Source organism: Pangasianodon hypophthalmus, chromosome 30 (assembly GCF_027358585.1).
Source record: "Pangasianodon hypophthalmus isolate fPanHyp1 chromosome 30, fPanHyp1.pri, whole genome shotgun sequence".
NCBI lineage: Eukaryota > Metazoa > Chordata > Actinopteri > Siluriformes > Pangasiidae > Pangasianodon > Pangasianodon hypophthalmus.
Genome location: NC_069739.1, coordinates 1459404 through 1482529, shown reverse-complemented (window position 1 = coordinate 1482529; position 23126 = coordinate 1459404). Strand labels below are relative to the sequence as shown.

Here is a 23126-nt window from a genome sequence, read left to right as displayed (position 1 = left end):
ATGCTGCCTGTACCTCCGCCTTTGAATGTACATTCCACCTGCCACTAACATGAGGTAAATGCTAAATGAACTCTATCAATCAGTAATCTACAGACAGCATGCCCTGAAGGATTTTTCATTGCCGTCAAGGACTTTAACCACACCAACTTGAAATCAGTGCTGCCAAAATTCTACCAGCACATTCTACCACCACGTCTCTGTTATGCTAATCCTAGCTTACAGACCACTTCTGAAATGTGCCAAACCAGTTCTGAAACAGGTGAGAACCTGGTTTGAGAGAGTCATCTCAGCATTTTAGGTCTGTTTTGAGCACATAGACAGGGACAAGTTCAGAGAGGCTGCCACATACAACCATACCACAGATTTGGCAGAATACACAACGTCAGTATCGAGCTACAACAACAAGTGCATTGATGATGTGACTTCCTTCAAGAGCATCACCACACATGCAAACCATAAGCCATGGATGAATGCAGAGGTGCATGTGCTATTGAAAACCGTAGACACTTCCTTCAGGGCTGCACCGCATCGACCGATCTGTCCCAGGCTATCAGAGAGGCAAAGTACAACTATGCACAAAGAATCCACAGTCACTTCCAAAACACCAAGTACAGATGCCATATGTGGCAAGGTATCCATTTCTGCAATGGTGATGCCTTACCCCCAGATGCACTGAACGATTTCTATGCACGGTTTGAAGCACAGAACAACGTGCTTTTGCGGAAGACCAGCCCAAATTCCACCAACTAAGTACTCTGTCTTTCTCAGAAAAACTCTGCCCAGAATTAACTTATGTAAAGCTGCTGGTCCTTACAACATTTCTGGCTGGGTGCTGAGGGAATGTGCTGATCAGTGGCAGTTGAAGATGTCCTAACAGACATCTTCAACATCTCCCTGAACCAAGCAGTTGTCCCTGTATGCTTCAAGATGACCACCATCCCTATGCCAAAGAAATCATCTGTGACTTGCCTCAATGACTTCTGGCCCGTTGCACTCACACCTATCATCATGAAGTGCTTTGAGCGATTAGTCATGAAACACATTAAGAGCAGTCTTCACGCCACAATGGACCTATTCCAGTATGCCTACCTTCCTAACCACTCAACAGTATCCGCTGCCATCCACCTGTCTCTGACCCACCTGGACAAAAAGGAGAACTATGTAAGGATGCCGTTCATACACTTCAGTTCAGCATTCAACACAATCATTCGTCAACAACAGATAGGAGTATTGGCAACACCACCTCCAACACCACCACACTGAACACTGGTGCTCCCCAGGGCTGTGTGCTCAGCCCAATGCTGTTTACCCTGCTGACCCATGACTGTGCTGCAAAGTATAGCTCCAATCACATCAGGTTTTCTGATGATACTACAGTTGTGGGTCTCATCAGCAACAATGATGAGTCAGTGTAGAGGAAGGAGGTGGAGAAGCTCACAGAATGGTGTAGAGACAACAATCTATCTCTCAGTGTCTATAAGACCAAAGAGTTGATTGTTGACTTCAGGAGGACCTGTGTGATCTGCAGACAGAGTCAAAAGCTCCAAGTTTATTGGTGTGCACATAACAGAAGACCTGCCTAACCAAGAAGGACCAGCAGTGTCTTCACTTCCTGTGGAGGTTGAAGAGAGCTAACTGCCTGCCTCCCATCCTCACTACCTTCTACAGAGGTACAATTGAGAGTGTCCTGACCAGCTGTCTCACAGTCTGGTATGGGAATTGCACAATTTCAGACCACAAGACCCTACAGCAAATTGCAAGGATGGCTGAGATCATCATCAGGGTCTCCCTACCCACCATTGATGCTTCTTTCAACAAGCACTGCATCCTCAAGGCCATCCCTCACACCCCTCTCAAGGACTTTTCACCCTCCAGCAATCTAGCAGAAGATACCGGAGGATTCGTGCTACCACCAATCAGACTCTGCAACAGCTTCATACCTGAGGCATTCATGCCTCCCTCAACTGGAATAATCAAAACCTCCCAACATCTCCCACTGTACATCTATCACTGCACACCGGCATTTTATGTTGCATTTTTGGACACTTTTTCTAATATGACTCTCAAAATACTATTTGGATTTTCTTATTGTTGCAACCACAGTCGCTTGCTGCTAAAACAGACAGTAGAATTTTTGCACTAGCATTTTCCACTCTGTTCTATTGTCTATTCTATTTAGCTGACATGCACTGTCATGTATATTTATTTCCCTGTGTATTTATTGTATTGATTGCACTCATCTCACACTTTTGTGTATAGGCACTTTATGTCGTCCTGTGTATTGTGCCACTGTTTCGTTCCAGTGTTAACAAGCTGTACAGAAGAATGACAATGAAAACCACTTGACACTTGTGTTTTCCCTCCATTATGCTTCACAAGGGATTCATCTGATAGACTGCTATTGGCTAAGATACACTATAAATTTAGATGTTCTTTTCTTTGGTTAACTTCATCTTCATGGTACAGAGCAAGGTATGATGAGTTATTATGAATACACTGATTTGCAATCTGCACTATTAGAGTTCATATGCACACTATATTAATCAAGGTCATTGGATTATTGCATATTACTGCTATAATATTACTTATTACACTCTGCTACAGATGTGATAATGCCATAGTTTGTCTTTTATGTTCATTTTCTTCAGATCTGGAAGGCATTGTGACTGCTGTAGATGGACAATATCATTGATTTGGATATACTGGAGGAGCCTTCACTTTGTTTTAGTTCCCTTAATACATCGTGTTTGAAGATTAATTATCCTCTGGAAGTTCGGGTTTTGCTCTACATCCTCTTTAGCACTTCTTCTCTTATCACTGTGATTGGAAACCTGCTTGTGATCATAACTGTCGTACATTTCAGACAATTACGCACACCAACTAATTACCTGATTCTCTCTCTGGCTGTTGCTGATTTGCTTGTAGGAGGAACAGTGATGCCTCCTAGCATGATCCGCTCTGTGGAAACTTGCTGGTACTTAGGAAGCACCTTTTGTAAAATACACAGCAGTTTGGATGTCACTGTGTGCACTGCATCCATTTTAAACCTGTGTATTATTTCTTTAGATCGATATTATGCTGTATGTCATCCGCTTCTGTATTACAGTAAAATGACTCCGAATACCATTAGATTCATGATCACAGTGTGTTGGGGGATTTCTGTTTCTGTTGGGTTCGGGATGATATTTCTGGAGCTCAATATTCTTGGAAATGAAGATTTGTATTACAATAACTTTGTGTGTGAAGGCACCTGCATGGTGTTCCAAGCCAAAGTAGGAGCCATGGTATTTTCTATGCTTTGTTTTTACATCCCCGCATTAATCATGCTATGTGTGTATATGAAAATCCTCCACACTGCACAAAGACAAGCTCGTGCAATTCAATCCACAAATGCACAGATGAAGACAGCAGGAGAAAAAGCCACTATGAGCAAGTCAGAAAGAAAGGCAACTAAAACATTAGCCATAATCATGGGAGTTTTTCTGACTTCATGGGTACCGTTTTTTATCTGTAACTGCATAGATCCATTTACAGGATATTCAATTCCTCCAGTTGTGTTTGATGTCTTAATCTGGGTGGCATATTTCAATTCAACATGTAATCCCATAGTGTATGCATTTTTCTACAGTTGGTTCAGACATGCTTTTAGAGTCATTTTGTCTGGTGAAATATTCCTGGCTCATTCTTCACACACCAAATTGTTTTAATTATTTGTTTCACATTAAACTTTGTGCTTGGCTAATTATCATTTTCACAGGTGAAACAAAACTGTTTAACAATGCCTGGTGTTTATAAATCTAAGGCTTGGCCAGTCACTGTGGATGTCCTTGATGAAGATGATAGATGAAATATAGTATGTTTTAAGTAGAATAATCTAACATAGCAATAAAAAGAGTTAATGTAATACAACCTGGGTGAACATTTCATAATTTCTTTCAGCTGAACTTAACTGCATATGAAATTTAACAGCAGACATTGTCACAAAGCAGACTTACAGAAATACACCTGGAGATTCACATTTATTAATTTGGCAGACACATTTTTCCAAAGCATCTTGTAATTGAGCTGAATAGATGAGGGTTATGGGCCTTGCTCAAGGGCTCAAGAGCAACAGCTTGGTGGTAACAGGATTCAAATTCACAACCTTATAACTCAGTAATACAGAGCCCTATCTGCTGAGCCACCACTGCACTATGTGTAGATCTTAATGATCAAACCATATGTGACATTAGCGAGGAAAATCACCCATGTATATTTTAATGAATAAAATCCCACTATTCACTATTTCAACAGGTGTATACCCTCTAACGGTGTTGCAGAGTTTAAACCACTCTTTCCTCCCTACGACAGCAGAGACAGTTATCATAATGACATTTAAAGCATATAGCACACACTCTTAGCTATAGAGACTTACAGAAGTGTTTTGGAGTAACCATTGAAAAATGTATCCTCACTCTAGTACAAATAAACCAGGATCCAAAATTACCATTAAGCTAAAACCTCATTCTCTTCCTGACCCAGAGCAGGTGTCACAGACATCTTATTAACTTTCTCTAACTTTCTCTTACTTAATTCTGACAAGGCAAAAGTACTTGTACTAGGATCACATGCAGTTAGAAGTAAGCTTTCTGATTACATAATAACTCTGGATGACCTTTTTGTTTCATCATCTGCAGCAGTAAAAGACCTTGGTGTTATTATCGACTCTAGTCTTTCTTTTGAAGCTCATGAAGATAATATAACTAGGATCGCTTTCTTTCATCTCAGAAATATTGCTAAAATAAGAAATATAATGTCACTACACAATGCAGAAAAATTAGTTCATGCTTTTGTTACCTCTATGTTGGATTATTGTAATGCCTTACTGTCTGGATGCTCCAGTAGGAGCATAAACAAGCTCCAGTTAGTCCAGAATGCAGCAGCGAGAGTCCTTACTAGAACCAGAAGATATGACCACATCACCCCTATCTTATCCACACTGCATTGGCTCCCAATCAAATTTCATATTGATTATAAAATACTACTATTGACCTATAAAGCACTAAATGGTCTCGCGCCACAGTACCTGGGCGAACCTTTGGTCTTTTATGATCCACCATGCCTACACAGATCAAAAGGTGCAGGCTATTTTTTGGTACCTCGAAAAATGCGGGCTACAGCTGGGGGTAGAGCTTTCTCTTACAAACCCCACAGTTATGGAACAGCCTTCCACTTAGTGTTCGGGGCTCAGACACAGTCTCAGTCTTTAAGTCTAGGCTGAAAACATATTTGTTTAGTCAAGCCTTTTGTGAATAGTTTTCTTAGGTACAGGGGCAGGTCTGGAGGGTTCACAGGCATAGAGTGTTGTGGTGAACTGGGATGTTTGGATGCTGTCTCCCCCCCACTCTCACACGTTCACTCAGGTTTGTCGACGGTGGAGTGGCTGCTGCTTTATGTCCCAGGAATCCCTCATGTCTGTGTTAGCTTCTGGCTCTCCCTTTTAATTATGCTGTCATAGCTAGTCTTGCCGGAGTCCCTGCTTGCATTCTGCATGCAAAGTACATTGTCCTTAACCATTAGAGGACAAAAGCTCACCTAACAATCTTTTCCTTTCTCTCCATCTCTCTCTCTCTCCCTCACTCTCTGTCGAGCTACACACGCTACTTCTGAGATGCCAGAGATGCCAGTGATCCTGACCCCTTCTGCTCCTCCTCGCTGTCTGACCCATCCTGATGCCCTACTTCTGGTTGGAGTTCTCATCGGTTGAGTTCGCTCACTGATGCTGGGGGTGGCCCCATATGGACGGCCTGAAGAACTGTTTGGATTGCTGGGGATGGCGCTACCTGGAGATGGCTTGGGGATCACATATGGGGAGCTGTACTGTAATGGCTTGGGACTGCGATTGCTGTAGTGGCTTTGGGGCTGCAGTTGCCACGAGCAGCTTTTAACTGAGGACTCCATCAGTGGACAGTGGATAGATTTTAACCAGCTGGACTTCTTGCGAAAACTGATGAATTTACTGGTTGCACAATTGCACTATTTGTCCATATAGTACACAATAATAGAAGGAATTTATTTATAATCGCACTATCCGTTGCACCCAGATGAGGATGGGTTCCCTTTTGAGTCTGGTTCCTCTCAAGGTTTCTTCCTCATATCATCTCGGGGAGTATTTAATGGAATAAACCTTATTAAACTTTACATTATTCTCTGGAAGTTGGGCTGTTTGTTTTTTCCCCGCCTCATGGTCCACCAGGGATTAATCTGATAGACTGCTATTGGCTAAGATAGACTATAAATTTAGACGTTCTTCTCTTTGGTTAACTTCACTTGGCATTGTAAGGTATGATGAATTATTATGAATACAGTCATTTGCAATCTGCACTATTAGAGTTCATATGCATTGTGTATTAGACAAAGTCATTTATTTTTTGTGTATTACAGACATAATATTACTTATTATTTTATGTAAATGTTGTGGTAATGCAATAGTTTGTCTTTTATGTTCATTTTCTCCAGATCAGTAAGTTTTTGTGAGTGCTGTAGATGGACAATATCACTAATTTGGGGATTTTGGAAGAGCCTTCACTTTGTTTCAGTTCTCTTAATACATCGTGTTTGAAGATTAATTATCCTCTGGAAGTTCGGGTTTTTCTCTACATCCTCTTTAGCACTTTTTCTCTTATCACTGTGATTGGAAACCTGCTTGTGATCATAACTGTCATACATTTCAGACAATTACGCACATCAACTAATTACCTCATTCTCTCTCTGGCTGTTGCTGATCTGCTTGTAGGAGGAATAGTGATGCCAGCAGGCATGATCCGCTCTGTGGAAACTTGCTGGTATTTAGGAAGCACCTTTTGTAAAATACACAGCAGTTTGGATGTCACTGTGTGCACTGCATCCATTTTAAACCTGTGTATTATTTCTTTAGATCGATATTATGCTGTATGTCATCCGCTTCTGTATTACAGTAAAATGACTCCTACTTCCATTAGATTCATGATCACAGTGTGTTGGGGGATTTCTGCTTCTGTTGGGTTCGGGATGATATTTCTGGAGATCAATATTCTTGGAAATGAAGATTTGTATTACAATAACTTTGTGTGTGAAGGCACCTGCATGGTGTTCCAAGCCAAAGTAGGAGCCATGGTATTTTCTACGCTTTGTTTTTACATGCCCGCATTAATCATGCTATGTGTGTATATGAAAATCCTCCACACTGCACAAAGACAAGCTCGTGCAATTCAATCCACAAATGCACAGATGAAGACAGCAGGAGAAAAAGCCACTATGAGCAAGTCAGAAAGAAAGGCAACTAAAACACTAGCCATAATCATGGGAGTTTTTGTGACTTCATGGGTACCGTTTTTTATCTGTAACTGCATAAATCCATTTACAGGATATTCAGTTCCTCCAGTTGTGTTTGATGTCTTAATCTGGGTGGCATATTTCAATTCAACATGTAATCCCATAGTGTATGCATTTTTCTACAGTTGGTTCAGACATGCTTTTAGAGTCATTTTGTCTGGTGAAATATTCCTGGCTCATTCTTCACACACCAAATTGTTTTAATTATTTGTTTCACATTAAACTTTGTGCTTGGCTAATTATCATTTTCACAGGTGAAACAAAACTGTTTAACAATGCCTGGTGTTTATAAATCTAAGGCAAAGATGTAATATTTTCTGCTTAAATTTCATCTTCATGACTTTTCTAAAGTCCACACAAAACCTGACCGAACAGTCAACTTTGGGAACCAAAACTACCAGGCTGGACCAGTCACTGTGGATGTCCTTGATGAAGATGATAGATGAAATATAGTATGTTTTAAGTAGAATAATCTAACATAGCAATAAAAAGAGTTAATGTAATACAACCTGGGTGAACATTTCATAATTTCTTTCAGCTGAACTTAACTGCATATGAAATTTAACAGCAGACATTGTCACAAAGCAGACTTACAGAAATACACCTGGAGATTCACATTTATTAATTTGGCAGACACATTTTTCCAAAGCATCTTGTAATTGAGCTGAATAGATGAGGGTTATGGGCCTTGCTCAAGGGCTCAAGAGCAACAGCTTGGTGGTAACAGGATTCAAATTCACAACCTTATAACTCAGTAATACAGAGCCCTATCTGCTGAGCCACCACTGCACTATGTGTAGATCTTAATGATCAAACCATATGTGACATTAGCGAGGAAAATCACCCATGTATATTTTAATGAATAAAATCCCACTATTCACTATTTCAACAGGTGTATACCTTCTAACGGTGTTGCAGAGTTTAAACCACTCTTTCCTCCCTACGACAGCAGAGACAGTTATCATAATGACATTTAAAGCATATAGCACACACTCTTAGCTATAGAGACTTACAGAAGTGTTTTGGAGTAACCATTGAAAAATGTATCCTCACTCTAGTACAAATAAACCAGGATCCAAAATTACCATGAAGCTAAAACCTCATTCTCTTCCTGACCCAGAGCAGGTGTCACAGACATCTTATTAACTTTCTCTAACTTTCTCTTACTTAATTCTGATAAGGCTGAAGTACTTGTACTAGGATCACATGCAGTTAGAAGTAAGCTTTCTGATTACATAATAACTCTGGATGACCTTTTTGTTTCATCATCTGCAGCAGTAAAAGACCTTGGTGTGATTATCGACTCTAGTCTTTCTTTTGAAGCTCATGTAGATAATATAACTAGGATCGCTTTCTTTCATCTCAGAAATATTGCTAAAATAAGAAATATAATGTCACTATACAATGCAGAAAAATTAGTTCAGGCTTTTGTTACCTCTATGTTGGATTATTGTAATGCCTTACTGTCTGGATGCTCCAGTAGAAGCATAAACAAGCTCCAGTTAGTCCAGAATGCAGCAGCGAGAGTCCTTACTAGAACCAGAAGATATGACCACATCACCCCTATCTTATCCACACTGCATTGGCTCCCAATCAAATTTCATATTGATTATAAAATACTACTATTGACCTATAAAGCACTAAATGGTCTCGCGCCACAGTACCTGGGCGAACCTTTGGTCTTTTATGATCCACCATGCCTACACAGATCAAAAGGTGCAGGCTATTTTTTGGTACCTCGAAAAATGCGGGCTACAGCTGGGGGTAGAGCTTTCTCTTACAAACCCCACAGTTATGGAACAGCCTTCCACTTAGTGTTCGGGGCTCAGACACAGTCTCAGTCTTTAAGTCTAGGCTGAAAACATATTTGTTTAGTCAAGCCTTTTGTGAATAGTTTTCTTAGGTACAGGGGCAGGTCTGGAGGGTTTCACAGGCATAGAGTGTTGTGGTGAACTGGGATGTTTGGATGCTGTCTCCCCCCCACTCTCACACGTTCACTCAGGTTTGTCGACGGTGGAGTGGCTGCTGCTTTATGTCCCAGGAATCCCTCATGTCTGTGTTAGCTTCTGGCTCTCCCTTTTAATTATGCTGTCATAGCTAGTCCTGCTGGAGTCCCTGCTTGCGCTCTGCATGCAAAGTACATTGTCCTTAACCATTAGAGGACAAAAGCTCACCTAACAATCTTTTCCTTTCTCTCCATCTCTCTCTCTCTCCCTCACTCTCTGTCAAGCTACACACGCTACTTCTGAGATGCCAGAGATGCCAGTGATCCTGACCCCTTCTGCTCCTCCTCGCTGTCTGACCCATCCTGATGCCCTACTTCTGGTTGGAGTTCTCATCGGTTGAGTTCGCTCACTGATGCTGGGGGTGGCCCCATATGGACGGCCTGAAGAACTGTTTGGATTGCTGGGGATGGCGCCACCTGGAGATGGCTTGGGGATCACATATGGGGAGCTGTACTGTAATGGCTTGGGACTGCGATTGCTGTAGTGGCTTTGGGGCTGCAGCTTCGTACTCAGGCCTTCATCAGTGGACAGTGGATAGATTTTAACCAACCGGACTTCTTGCGAAAACTGTGATGAATTTACTGGTTGCACAATTGCACTATTTGTCCATATAGTACACAATAGTAGAAGGGATTTATTTATAATTGCACTATTCATTGTACCCAGATGAGGATGGGTTCCCTTTTGAGTCTGGTTCCTCTCAAGGTTTCTTCCTCATATCATCTCGGGGAGTTTTTCCTTGCCACCGTCACCACTGGCTTGCTCATTAGGGATAAATTCACAGTGATAAATTCAAATATTTACAATATATTTTTGTGAATCCATTTATTTCTGTAAAGCTGCTTTGTGACAATGTCCATTGTTAAAAGCACTATACAAATAAAATTGAATTGAATTATTGTGTATTTGTCCTGTTAAGTCCAAGCCTGGGTTTCAGTGTTCCATTGTGATTCCTAGTTTCCTAGACCTTTGCCTGTTAGTTCTTTTAGGATTGTGAATATTTTGGTGATAACCCAGTCTGCCTGTGTTTTGACCACCACTGTGAACTCTGACACTGATTTCTGGATTTGCCCTAATAAAGCCAATTCTGAGTTTGCGCATTTGTGTCCATCCTCTACTCACTACATGTTACACCCTGTCTGTGCATACATATCTGCCATTAGGATGGTCTACAAGCACAGGAAGTCCCTTTTGGACCTTCAATTCAATATTGTTTGCTTTGTTTATAATGATTGCTAAGTTGCAGATTAGACATAATGTGGATTTTAAAATGTGTTACAAACCCATTTCTATAAAATGTAGCATTATGGCCTAGGTCAGAATGATTAGTATCAGTATCATTTACAGTTGCATTTTTTTAATGGAATAAACCTTATTAAACCTTACATTATTCTCTGGAAGTTGGGCTGTTTGTTCTTTCCCCGCCTCATGGTCCACCAGGGATTAATCTGACAGACTGTTATTGGCTAAGATAGACTATAAATTTAGACATTTTTCTCTTTGGTTAACTTCACTTGACATTGTAAGGTATGATCAATTATTATGAATACAGTCATTTGCAATCTGCACTATTAGAGTTCATATGCATTGTGTATTAGACAAAGTCATTTATTTTTTGTGTATTACAGACATAATATTACTTATTATTTTATGTAATTATTTTATGTTGTAGTAATGTAATAGTTTGTCTTTTATGTTCATTTTCTCCAGATCAGCAAGTTTTTGTGAGGGCTGTAGATGGACAATATCACTAATTTGGGGATTTTGGAAGTAATTTTGTCTGGGGGAATATTTCAAGCTAATTCCTCACACACTCGATTGTTCTGATTGTTTGTTCCAAATGAAACTGTATATGCTTGGTCCAAATTTTAACATTTCTTTTAGGTGAAATAAAAGTGTTTAGAAATGAGTAATTTTTGTAAACTGGAGCTCCAGATTTTATTTGCTGCCCCGTTCCTTCCTCCTGTATTTTTACCATCAATTGTGTACACATATCAAAGGGCTGCTGGAGCTGCATTTCCCTCAGTGTTGTTACATTGATCATTGCTCAAGTACAGTATATAAAACAAGACAGCATGGCAATAAAATAAAATGTGCTGATAATAAAATTGTAGAATGCAACACTGTTCAAATGAAATGTCGTGACATTACAATTTTTAGAAAAAAAAATATTTCAGAGAAATTTAGATTTTAGGGCATTTTAAACTCTCTTTCATGTCATAAACAGACTTTGATGTGTTTGATATTTCCATTTCATATGAACTATTGTTTAAAGTTCACCAAATATTACAACTAAACAAATTAGAATTGCAGAGAAACACATTAAATATGAAGCAGACAGCTTTGCAATATGAGAATTAAAACTAAGAAAGCACAAGCAATGATTGGAACACAACCCAAAGAGAATTAAGAATATAAGACTTGAGTGTAAAAATAAAAAAGGTATGCTGGAGGCCTAGAGCCAGCAAATCATGTACCTGAGCATTGCTCAAAAAAAGTAGCTCATTCAAGAGGCAGTTGACAGCCTTATTGACAGCGCTCTTACCACTGGCTCCTACTTCTAAAGCCAACCCTGAGTGGTGGTGCATGACCAACCACCAGTGATGCAGGATAGTCCTGGTAGTCTTAGCAGTAAACTTGGCCACTGGCCACTTTCCAAAACCTGTACTTGAACTGTGCACCCGGATCCATGGACCCTGGAGCACAGTATTCTCAGGGATGCACTGGTAGGCAGAAGATGTAGAAGATGTGTGGCTGTAGAAACTGTTAACTATCGATTAATGATTAACGATTGGAAGGAAGGAAGATGGCGGCGCACATAGTTGCTGCGGCTCAGTCCTTGTACAGTCAGTGTTTTGTTTTGCTTTGTGTTTACGTGGTTTTTCTCATCTGGGGTACTTTTTGTTATGCGAACAACATCTACAGCCAAAGTGACCTCCTAAAGATTGGAATTTGTTTTAAAAGCAGTGTTACAGCCGAGTTTATCCGCTCGCATAATATCCCGGTGGATATAGCAAGGATTCCCGGCTCGCCGTGGATTATTATCCCAGCGGTGAGGTGGCGCAGACGGCGCAGAGACAGGAAGCAGAAGCGGGGCTGCAGGGCTGGTGTGCTAACGAGACTAAGGAGGCAGCCGTTTAAACCATCGCTTCCCAGCTTGTTTGTCACTAACGCTAGATCCCTCGCAAATAAGATGGACGAACTAAGACTACAGACAGCAACCAACAACGCGATGAGGAACAGTTGCGTGCTGTTAATCACAGAGTCCTGGCTATTCCATCTATCCATCTATTCCGGACTCGACTACTGAGCTAGCAGGCTACACTATGCAGCGGCAGGACAGGACAATGGACTCCGGTAAGAGCAGAGGAGGGGGTCTCTGTGTGTACATTAATAACAACTGGTGTACACACACAGTGACTATAGACAGACACTGCTCCACAGACCTGCAGTATTTGACTGTTAAATGCAGACCCTTTTACCTTCCTAGGGAGTTTACCATTGTTTTAGTAACTGCTGTTTACATTCCACCGGATGCTAATGCTAGCTCGGCTATCGGTCATTTACATGGTAGCATTAGCAAGCAGCAGAGCGTGTACCCGGAAGCTGTGCAGATCATAGCAGGGGATTTTAATCATGCAGACTTACAAATAGCACTCCCTAAATTCCACCAACATGTTAAGTGTGCTACTAGGGGAGAGAACACTCTGGACAAGGTATATTCTAACATCAAAATGGGCTACACGACCAGACCACTACCACATCTGGGCCAGTCTGACCATCTGTCCTTGTTTTTAACTCCCGCATATGCCCACCTCAAGAAAACTGCTCCCACCATCAGAAAGACTGTTGCCACATGGCCAGACGGTGCCTCACAGCAGCTACAGGACTGCTTTGATAGGACCAACTGGGAGGTCTTTGAACATCAGAACCTGGAGATGTTCACAGACAGTGTACTGTGCTATATTAAGAACTGCATAGACACTGTCACAGTGGACAAATGCATAAGGATCTACCCCAATCAGAAGCCCTGGATGACCCGGGAGGTCCAGCAGCTGCTAAGAAAGAGGAACACTGCCTACAGGACCGGCAATAGAGATCTCTACAGCGCAGCCTGAGCCAACCTGAAGAGAGGCATCAGAGAGGCCAAAGCGGACTACAGAAGGAGGATTGAGAAACACCTGGACAGTAACAACAGTCGGCAGGTGTGGCAGGGAGTCCAGCACCTCACCAACTACAAGTCCAACCTTGGAGCTGCTGAAGGTGACCTCACGCTGGCAGAGGAGCTGAACATCTACTTTGCCCGCTTCAAAGTCACTGCAACAGAGGAGGCACAGCTACACCACACACCCCACAGCAGCACAATCCTCACCTTCGAGGAACATGAGGTGAGGCGCACCCTGCGGGCCATCAATCCGAGGAAGGCAGCTGGTCCCGATGGCATCCCAGGACGTGTGCTGAGGGATTGTGCAGACCAACTGACTGGAGTCTTTACAAGGATTTTCAACCAATCCCTGGCACAGGCCACTGTCCCACCCTGCCTGAAGTCCTCCACCATAGTCCCCCTGCCCAAGAAGCTCCACATCTCCAGCCTCAATGACTACAGACCAGTGGCACTCACCCCAGTAATCATGAAGTGCTTTGAAAAACTGGTCCGCAGTCACATCACAGCAGCCCTGCCCCCAAGCCTCGACTCCCACCAGTTTGCCTACAGATCGAACCGATCCACAGAAGATGCCATAGCAACAGCACTCCATGCTGCACTATCACACCTGGAGCAGCAAGGGAGATATGTGCGGATGCTTTTTGTGGATTTCAGCTCTGCATTTAATACCATCCTACCACACAAGCTGGTGGTCAAGCTGGAGGACCTGGGGCTCCCACATACAACCTGCATGTGGATCAGCAGCTTCCTCTCTGATCGCAGGCAGAGGGTTAGAGTAGGCCATCATATTTCTACAGCCTTAAGCCTCAGTACTGGTTTCCCTCAGGGCTGTGTGCTGAGTCCCCTGCTCTACTCCCTATACACACATGACTGCACCTCTGTCCATCACAGCCACACCATCGTAAAGTTTGCAGACGACACTACAGTGGTGGGGCTTATTTCTGGTGGGGACGAGTCTGCCTATAGAGAGGAGGTGGAGCAGCTGTCAGCATGGTGCATGACCAATAACCTTTTCCTCAACACTTCAAAGACCAAAGAACTCATAATAGACTACAGGAGGAAAAAGACAGAAATCCCACCATTACTCATCAACGGGGACTGTGTGGAGAGGATGGCAGACTTCCGCTTCCTGGGAGTCCACATAGAGGAGAATCTATCCTGGTGCGTGAATACCTCTGTGCTACTAAAAAAGGCCCAGCATAGACTGTACTTCCTGAGGATACTAAGGAAGAATAACATCACACAAAGACTGCTGGTGTCCTTCTACAGAGCCTCCATTGAAAGTGTAGTAACATACTGTATATGCATTTGGTACACCAGCTGTACAGTGGCCCAGAGGAAAGCTCTCCAAAGGGTCATCAACACCGCCCAAAAGATTGTCGGCTGCCCTCTCCCCACATTAGAAAACTTACACAGCTCCTGTTGTCTTATAAAAGCACAGAACATAGCTAAAGACACCTCACATCCTGGATACTCTCTGTTTGAACTGTTGCCTTCTGGCAGACGGCACAGGTTAATTAATGCAAGGACAAATAGACTCAAGCACAGTTTTTATCCAATTGCAATAACTGCTCTGAATGCTGCTAAAAAATAACATACAATATTTCAATCTGTATCTTGCTGGATCTGTAAAACGGTGGAGGTATGTGTAGGATGTAGAATCATGTTCAACATTTTTATATATTGCATGTGTGTGGGTATGCTCTTGTGCAGTTTAAGGTATATTTATTCTTATTTATTCATATTTTTAGGAATTCTAAAGTATTTAAACTATTATATTTTAGCATTGTTGTCATATTAAATTATTTAGGCACTGACTGAAGAGCACTTTTAAATTTCGTTGTACTTGTGACAATGACAATAAAGGCATATTCTATTCTATTCTATTCTATTCTATCATTAATATTTTTTGTTGGCAACTTGATATGGTGAGGAACCAGGTGCTATAGATCAGGAGTGGGGGTGGGGGGTCGGGGTAGACTTATCCTGCTGTTACCCGAGTGAGAGATTTCCAGGTGCACAATGCTCTGCAAGCACCAACACATTTATGAAGGTCATTGGTCATGCAAGGCCACAAAAAACTAACTTTAAAACACTCATACGTCTGAGCATCTCTGGACCAACTTAACAAGCACTCATAAGTAGTCATATAGCTCCTGTGGTGTACAATATATACATAGTGCCTAACAATACTTTCAGCCTTATCTACCCACACTGGGGGGTAGGACAGTGGTATGTGGTCCCTGTCATATCTGCCCCATAATCAGTGATGGAGATACAACATTAGTGGGTGGTGCCACAGAGGAGGAAGCTTCATTTTCAATATAAGAGCATACCACCTTCAGATGAAAATGGTTAAAAAAGCATAGTCCTTGGTGTGGTGAGTGCCTCAGCAGAGATTGTGTTCAATTCTTGTTGCTACTTTCACCATATTTGGCTAGGAATACGAACAGAAAGATCAGAAACAAGGATGTAGGGAAAGGAGGTCAAAGAGACTGGAGAGGCCAAATCAAAATCAATTTAATGTTTTGAAAAGGAAGAGGAACATCATAGAATTAAAACAAGCCTTGATGGGATGCCATAGAAGATTTTTATAAACAGGGTATCATAGTCAAGAGAGCTAGGGTAATGAGGTGGGACCAACTGAATTTTTTTGAAAAGCATGGAAGAAATAATGGATTGGTTTTATAACCATTGTGTTTAAGAAGTTTTTGCATCATCCAGTTTTCAATCATCACCAAACAGAAGTAAAGGTTAGAGTGGATGGTCATGGCAGGCGATTGGGTGAAAATGCAACGACTAGAGAGAAGAATGTAAGTAATGAAAGCAGGACAGGACCCAACACTGATCCTTAAGGATCATGATGGGAAAAGGGGTTGAGGCTGGACTGATAAAATTGTACAGATAGACTGCTTAAATGTGTTAAAATTCAAACAGTAAATAGGTATAATACTGAGGCTCCAGAGTGGCACAATAGAAGTGTTTGCCCTATCATGAGGGGACTGCAAGTTCAAATTCTGACAATGCCTCAGCCCTCCTGTCAGACGGCAGAGAAGATTGCAATTGCAGGTAGGCATTATTGCAACAGGTAGCCAAATCCAAGAATTTGTCCCAACAGTCAAAAAACAGGCTCGGGTCAGGTGATCATCAAACAGATTTTCAAGGGCAAACCCAGAATCAAAAACCAGAACAAGATCAAAACCAGATAGCACAAAATACAAAGGCTTGGAATCATCATGAGGTAAACTTGGAGCGACTCAGAGCAACACAGAGATTTCACGCTGAGTGTATGAGAGTCTGGGGTATTTGTGTGTGCTTGATTGAGTCCAGGTGTGTGTAATCAGTAGTCAGGTGAACGTAACTGTGATAGTGGCTGTAGGCAATGGGAAATGGAGTCTGGACTGACCATCATGTGATGCTGTGGTGGGTTCTGGGAATTGGAGTTCATGGACAAATCCAGTGCTGACATGACACCTCTGTGGATATCTGTAAGCTCATGTATGCAGAACAGGGTTGTTAGCTCTTTTTCCCCTGGTTGGTCGTTATCATGTGATAGGGAAGATTAATGGTGTGTTCGAGGTGAAGTTGAAACTTGTAATTCTCAGTTAATATACACACACAATACTAGATTAAATTTATAACATTATCCATTCTAATTACTGTTTTGAGAAGGTAATCATCAACGTTAGAGTTTTCACTAATGTCAGCTGGTTAGTTGGTTGCTGTTAAGCTACTTGCTATTGTCCGCTGGCTAGCTTGTTGCTAAGCTACTCGCTAGTGTCTGCTGTTGTTGCTGTGCTGAAATTTCAGTCCAAAATGTTGCATGAATGTTTGAAGTTCACTATAGTAAGAAAGAACCAGTAGTCACTCAGGACTGTAACTGTAAAAGTGTGTTTAAAGAAGCTTTTTATGAGCCTTACATGCTCTGACAACAACAAACAAAAGAGACACTTTCATGGAGGCATCCGTTTTTTTTTTCCACTTCACACTGAACGTGCCGAGGTGAGAAATATTATAGAGATATTATATCAACTTGCAAATTACCACTTACAAGGCACCACAAATGCAGCATAAGCTAGTGGGTGGGAATGGGCAAGCCCAAATTGGGAAGAAAATGGTGGGGAAAAAAATCAAACAGTATGAAATTTGGTTAAGGTCTGAAAAGGTGTAAAAAAAAAAAAGGCAGGTAGCTTGTAAAAATTTTTTCGCCAGCTGCTGGTTTTACTCAAAGCTGTGCATGTGTAATCTGGCTAAAGTGAGACAACAATGAATGAAACCACATGACATTTAAAGTGATGGACAGGGTCACAATGTTATGATATCCTATTTTTTTTTCAACTCTATTAACTTTTGGTTTTTAAAAAAGGAATAAACCTGATTCAGTGCCATCATTCACCACCAGGGATTAATCTGATTCGCTGCTATTGGCGAAGATAGACTATAAATTTAGACTTTCTTCTCCTTGGTTTAGTTTATCTACATGGTGCATGGAGAGGTATGAAGGATTATTATAAAAGAACTGTTTGGAATGTAATAGAATGTAAACACTACCATTTGCAAGTTATTATAAAAGCAATACATCATAGTCTAGTAGATGTCATAACTAGATTAATATGATTTTGTGATATTATTATTATCTCACTACTAATTTTCTCAGATCCAGAACTTGTTGTGAGTGCTGTAGATGGACAATATCATCGATTTGGATATACTGGAGGAGCCTTCACTTTGTTTCAGTTCCCTTAATACCTCATGTTTGAAGTTTGATTATCCTCTGGAAGTTCGAGTTTTACTCTACATCCTCTTTAGCACTTCTTCTCTTATCACTGTGATTGGAAACCTGCTTGTGATCATAACTGTTGTACATTTCAGACAATTACGCACATCAACTAATTACCTCATTCTCTCTCTGGCTGTTGCTGATCTGCTTGTAGGAGGAATAGTGATGCCTCCTAGCATGATCCGCTCTGTGGAAACTTGCTGGTATTTAGGAAGCACCTTTTGTAAAATACACAGCAGTTTGGATGTCACTGTGTGCACTGCATCCATTTTAAACCTGTGTATTATTTCTTTAGATCGATATTATGCTGTATGTCATCCGCTTCTGTATCACAGTAAAATGACTCCGAATACCATTAGATTCATGATCACAGTGTGTTGGGGCATTTCTGCAGCACTTGGATTTGGCATGATATTTCTGGAGCTCAATATTCTTGGAAATGAAGAGTTTTATTACAATACCTTCCTTTGTGAGGGTGCATGTATGGTTTTTCAAGCTAAAGCGGCAGCTGTAGTGTTTCCTGTGCTCTGCTTTTACATCCCTGCAGTAATCATGCTTTGCGTGTATGTGAAAATATTTCGCACTGCACAAAGACAAGCTCGTGCAATTCAATCTACAAATGTACAGACCAAGACAGCTGAGGAAAAATCCACTATAAGCAAGTCAGAAAGGAAGGCCACAAAAACGTTAGCCATAATCGTGGGAGTTTTTCTGACTTCATGGGTACCATTTTTTATCTGTAACTGCTTAGATCCATTTACAGGATATTCAATTCCTCCGATTCTGTTTGATTTATTCCTTTGGGTGGGATATTTTAATTCAACATGTAATCCGATAGTGTATGCCTTTTTCTACAGCTGGTTCAGACATGCTTTTAGAGTCATTCTGTCTGGTGGAATATTTCGAGCCAATTCTTCACACACCAGACTGTTTTGATTGATTTTTTCATGCTGAAGCTCCATGTTCCTAAGTTTTAATTAACCCTGTGATTAAATAAAAATGTTACAAAGAACGTTTGAGCAGTGAAAAAGAGGACAGCAATAGCTTTCCCTTTCCTTTCATTTCTAATTTCTATTCCTGCCTGTGCCTCACTGCTTTAACTATGAAACCTGATCATGGAAATGGATCCCCTTTTGGGGATCATCAACCAATAATTTTGTTTCTGTTGATATAAAATCTGTGCAAATGATCAAAGGGACACACTAATGTATTAACAATATTTAGATAGATATCAAGATGTGCATTAAGAAATAAACCCAATAAAGCCTCTTTGCTTCAGCTCTCATTATGGCCTCATGTTAAAATAGTAATATTCAACACTGTATCTTAATCAATCTATAATTATTTTTTAAATAGAAATGCAGAAACAGTGGAGTTTTGTTTGTTATACAGTGTCCAGTCTTGATATAAGTGGGACATTGTAAAATATCTTCACAATGAAAGCATGATAATTGATTCATTTCATAAATCGTGTTTCTCCATTATTCTAAAAAATTCAATGTGTCACATCTATATCTTCAGCAAAAAAAATAAAAAATTCTCTGAAAAATGTTTGATCTACTTTCGCATATTATAATGGAAACACCTATATAGACCTGATGAATCTGATCCTAGGTTCATGCTTAATGCTTTTTCTATAAAGCCCTTTAGAGAAAAATGGGCCTTGGTAAGCTTGCAATATGCGATCAAAGCCAATGCAAGACTAATATTTACACACATTTTTATCCACCAGTGTGTTTTACCTCCACCTGTTTCACAGAAATTTAATCATCACTGCTCTCAACTGTTTGGTTTCCATCTTTTGCTTGTATCCTGTTTTTTTTTTCTTCAATGCTGGTTTGCCTAAAATTAAAAAGACCTGTTCATTCAGGAAGCCGTACCAGTAACTGACTATTCTCCCTGAACCTTTATTTTCCCATGCCCAGAAACTCCAGTGACATATGTTTGATGTCAGATTTGATGTTGCATATTCTTTATACAACACTTGAAATTTTTAATTTGAATTGTTTCTTTAAATTAATAAAGCTCCAGTACTGCGTACAGGCTCAGTCGCCACATTGCTGGTTGAGATGCGAGTTCATGGGAGAGCCTCTCATGGGAAAACACTAACCCTAGAACAGTATATACACATGTCATTTACTGCTTTCCTGTTGAGCACTGGAGGACATCTTGACCTTCCTTGCCAATCACTTCTGGGATCATAATCGAACCCTAAGCTGTCAGAAACAAATACATTTATTTCATTTTGCTGTTGCTTTTATCCAAAACAACTTACAATTGAGACAGGATACATTATTATCAACCCTGGAACTGTGGCCTGCTACCAGGTTCCCTGACGCCATGCTCCTGCTACGGCTTTAAAAGGTGCTTCAGGGTAACATCGACATCCATAATCCATCGCTTATACCTGGTGATTTCCCTGCTCAGAACACAGCCAATTCAACTAATCAGCTAATTAACCACTTCTCCTTACTTAGACTGTGTGTGTTAAGGCACTAAAAGAAGTTCTCCAGGACTAAGGTTGGGAATCGGTGAGTTATACAAGGCGTCCACCATGATAATCCCAACCATCCTGCCCCATCCCGAGGGTAAAAGGAACCTGGACCACCTTGGAGAGCCACCCATGAATATTCCATATTTCAACACCAGAGAGCATCATTACCCAAATACTGGGTTGTTACCATGGTTACCTGTAATTGTTCTCACCAGTTTGTAATTAGCGCTCATCATTGCTCTACATATAAACCAACTCACATTGGCTGTAAAGTCTTGGTGTCTTCTAAGAGGTTCTTCGCTGAGTTTAACAAGTCCTGCTGGTTTTCTGATACCTTTAACGTCACTGTTTCATGTTTACGCAGACAATAGCTTCTTTAATTTGTGTCAAATTTTATATAAAAAGATTATAATGCACTCATTTCAACAGGACTCATTACAGGACTCATTACAGGACATTAGATTACATTTATTAGAATGTACAAGATGCATTTACATTTAACTATTCTCAGCTTTATGGAATATCTAAAATTCCACATACATATAGATAGGGTGATATTTGCTGCTACATCTTTTACACTTGAGTTATATCTGCATGAACAGTTTGCTCAGCAGGATCTTTGCTGTTTTTCTGAACCAGCTATAAAAAAACACGTATATTAAGGGATTAAACATTGCATTTAAGTATGCAACCCACATAAGACATTCATACAAAAGGGTAGGGATCAAATGGCCTATTAATGGGTCGATAATATTGCACATAAAAAATGGCGTCCAGCAAAAAAGGAAGGTTCCAACAACTATAGCAAGTGTTTTGGTAGCTTTGAGATCTTTAGCTGTCAATTGTGCAGAAAGTGTTGGGCCTTTATTGTAGCTGTGAATCACTTTGGCGTGTCTTTGTGCCACAAAAAATATCCTGCTATAAACAGTGATTATGATGCACACAGGGATAAAGTAGAAGATGATTGAATATTCCACCCCGATTTCTCTGGCATGCAAAGAAAAACATCCTCCCACACAGGATTTATAAAAATCATCCCTGATCTTGACTTGCGGATTTGAAATGACAATGGCAAAGCCAAACACTAACGCCAGACCCCAACTGGAACTGATCATGGTCGCGGCAGTTATGTTGGTCATCAGGTTTCGGTATTGCAGAGGATGAAAGATGGCCAAGTAACGATCAACAGAGATGAAGGTAAGGTGCCACACGGTGGTGTTACACAGGACAACATCGATGGTGGTGTGAAATTCACAGAAAATCTGGCCAAAGTACCAGCAGGTTTCGATGGAGCGCACCATGCTGTGCGGCATCACGAATCCTCCGATCACAACCCCAGCCACAGACAGAGACAGAATCAGATGATTGGTGGCTGCTGAAAGGGGATTCTGGGAAAGCAAGATGACAAAGATGACTAACAGGTTTCCACTTATAGTGAGGATGAAGATGGAGGTGAAGAGGAAGTAGAAAGAAAAGCGCAAGGTGAGTGGGTACACGGTCCGAGGACACGAGTTGTTCAGAGAATCGTAACACAGAGCAGCGGACTCGTGCGATCCAGACAGGCTCGCGTTCATCTTTAGTGAAGTGGATCAATTAATGAAAGCCTAAAAATACAGAAAATATGAGATTGTTTAGGGGGTTACTCACACTTTGCATGCTTGAAAAAGAGAAACCTTGTGTATTTACTGTGTGAAGTTCCATCCACAGACACAAGGACAACAGGATGAAATATTTCATTATTTAAACATTACCTTTCACACCATAAGTGTTAAAGAGTCAATGGCAAGGGAGGTATTTTTGTAATTTTTACATGTAATTTGATCCTGAGTGACAGGTGATGTAGCTCTCTATTTTCACTGTGTATCTGACAAATACATTGTTAGTGCTTTGATCTGACCACTTGATGAAAAATGTTTCTTTTGTTACTAACAGCCATGTTATTAAACACCTAAATGAGTTTTGTGTACAAATACCTAATGAGCTTTTGTGGTTAAGTGGTATTAACTGACGTTGGCTACATCTGGCTGTTTATTATTATCATTATTATTATTAGTATTATTTAATCTTAGCATGGTTATCCTTTCTATGACTAGTGATATTAAATACAAAACACCAAAAAACACGTCAAAAATTCCAATCAACACGTCTACTTATATGGGAGTATAACCCAGTCCTATTGGTATAGTTTTTATGTATATTTTGATATTACACACACATATATACCATGAAGCCTAAAAATATTCCTTCGTATTGACTAAATACAGAATCATAACAGTGTGATGCCATTATTCACAATTTACCTTTGACATACACTAAACATATGTGTAT

The 23126-nt window shown here is 40.7% G+C and overlaps 4 protein-coding genes across 4 annotated transcripts; 3 read left to right on the top strand and 1 right to left on the bottom strand.

Moving 5' to 3' along the window:
- Positions 1 to 2646: 2646 nt before the first annotated feature.
- Positions 2647 to 3707, top strand: LOC113536423 (trace amine-associated receptor 1-like). The gene has a single exon (XM_034301875.2). It carries the CDS (start codon positions 2676 to 2678, stop codon positions 3705 to 3707), a length of 1032 nt encoding a protein of 343 aa, XP_034157766.2. The 5' UTR covers positions 2647 to 2675.
- Positions 3708 to 6490: 2783 nt separating this feature from the next.
- Positions 6491 to 7557, top strand: LOC117596618 (trace amine-associated receptor 1-like). The gene has a single exon (XM_034302158.2). It carries the CDS (start codon positions 6526 to 6528, stop codon positions 7555 to 7557), a length of 1032 nt encoding a protein of 343 aa, XP_034158049.2. The 5' UTR covers positions 6491 to 6525.
- Positions 7558 to 18208: 10651 nt separating this feature from the next.
- On the top strand, positions 18209 to 19240 carry LOC128317877 (trace amine-associated receptor 1-like). The gene has a single exon (XM_053231859.1). The coding sequence runs from the start codon at positions 18209 to 18211 to the stop codon at positions 19238 to 19240; it is 1032 nt and encodes a 343-aa protein (XP_053087834.1).
- A 2098-nt stretch (positions 19241 to 21338) lies between these two features.
- On the bottom strand, positions 21339 to 22391 carry taar11 (trace amine-associated receptor 11). Its single transcript, XM_026930241.3, has one exon. The coding sequence runs from the start codon at positions 22370 to 22372 to the stop codon at positions 21383 to 21385; it is 990 nt and encodes a 329-aa protein (XP_026786042.2). The 5' UTR covers positions 22373 to 22391; the 3' UTR covers positions 21339 to 21382.
- Positions 22392 to 23126: the final 735 nt, after the last annotated feature.

Coding starts and splice junctions, on each gene's coding strand:
- LOC113536423 (XM_034301875.2), top strand. CDS start 2,676: ATGGACAATATCATTGATTTGGATATACTGGAGGAGCCTTCACTTTGT.
- LOC117596618 (XM_034302158.2), top strand. CDS start 6,526: ATGGACAATATCACTAATTTGGGGATTTTGGAAGAGCCTTCACTTTGT.
- LOC128317877 (XM_053231859.1), top strand. CDS start 18,209: ATGGACAATATCATCGATTTGGATATACTGGAGGAGCCTTCACTTTGT.
- taar11 (XM_026930241.3), bottom strand. CDS start 22,372: ATGAACGCGAGCCTGTCTGGATCGCACGAGTCCGCTGCTCTGTGTTAC.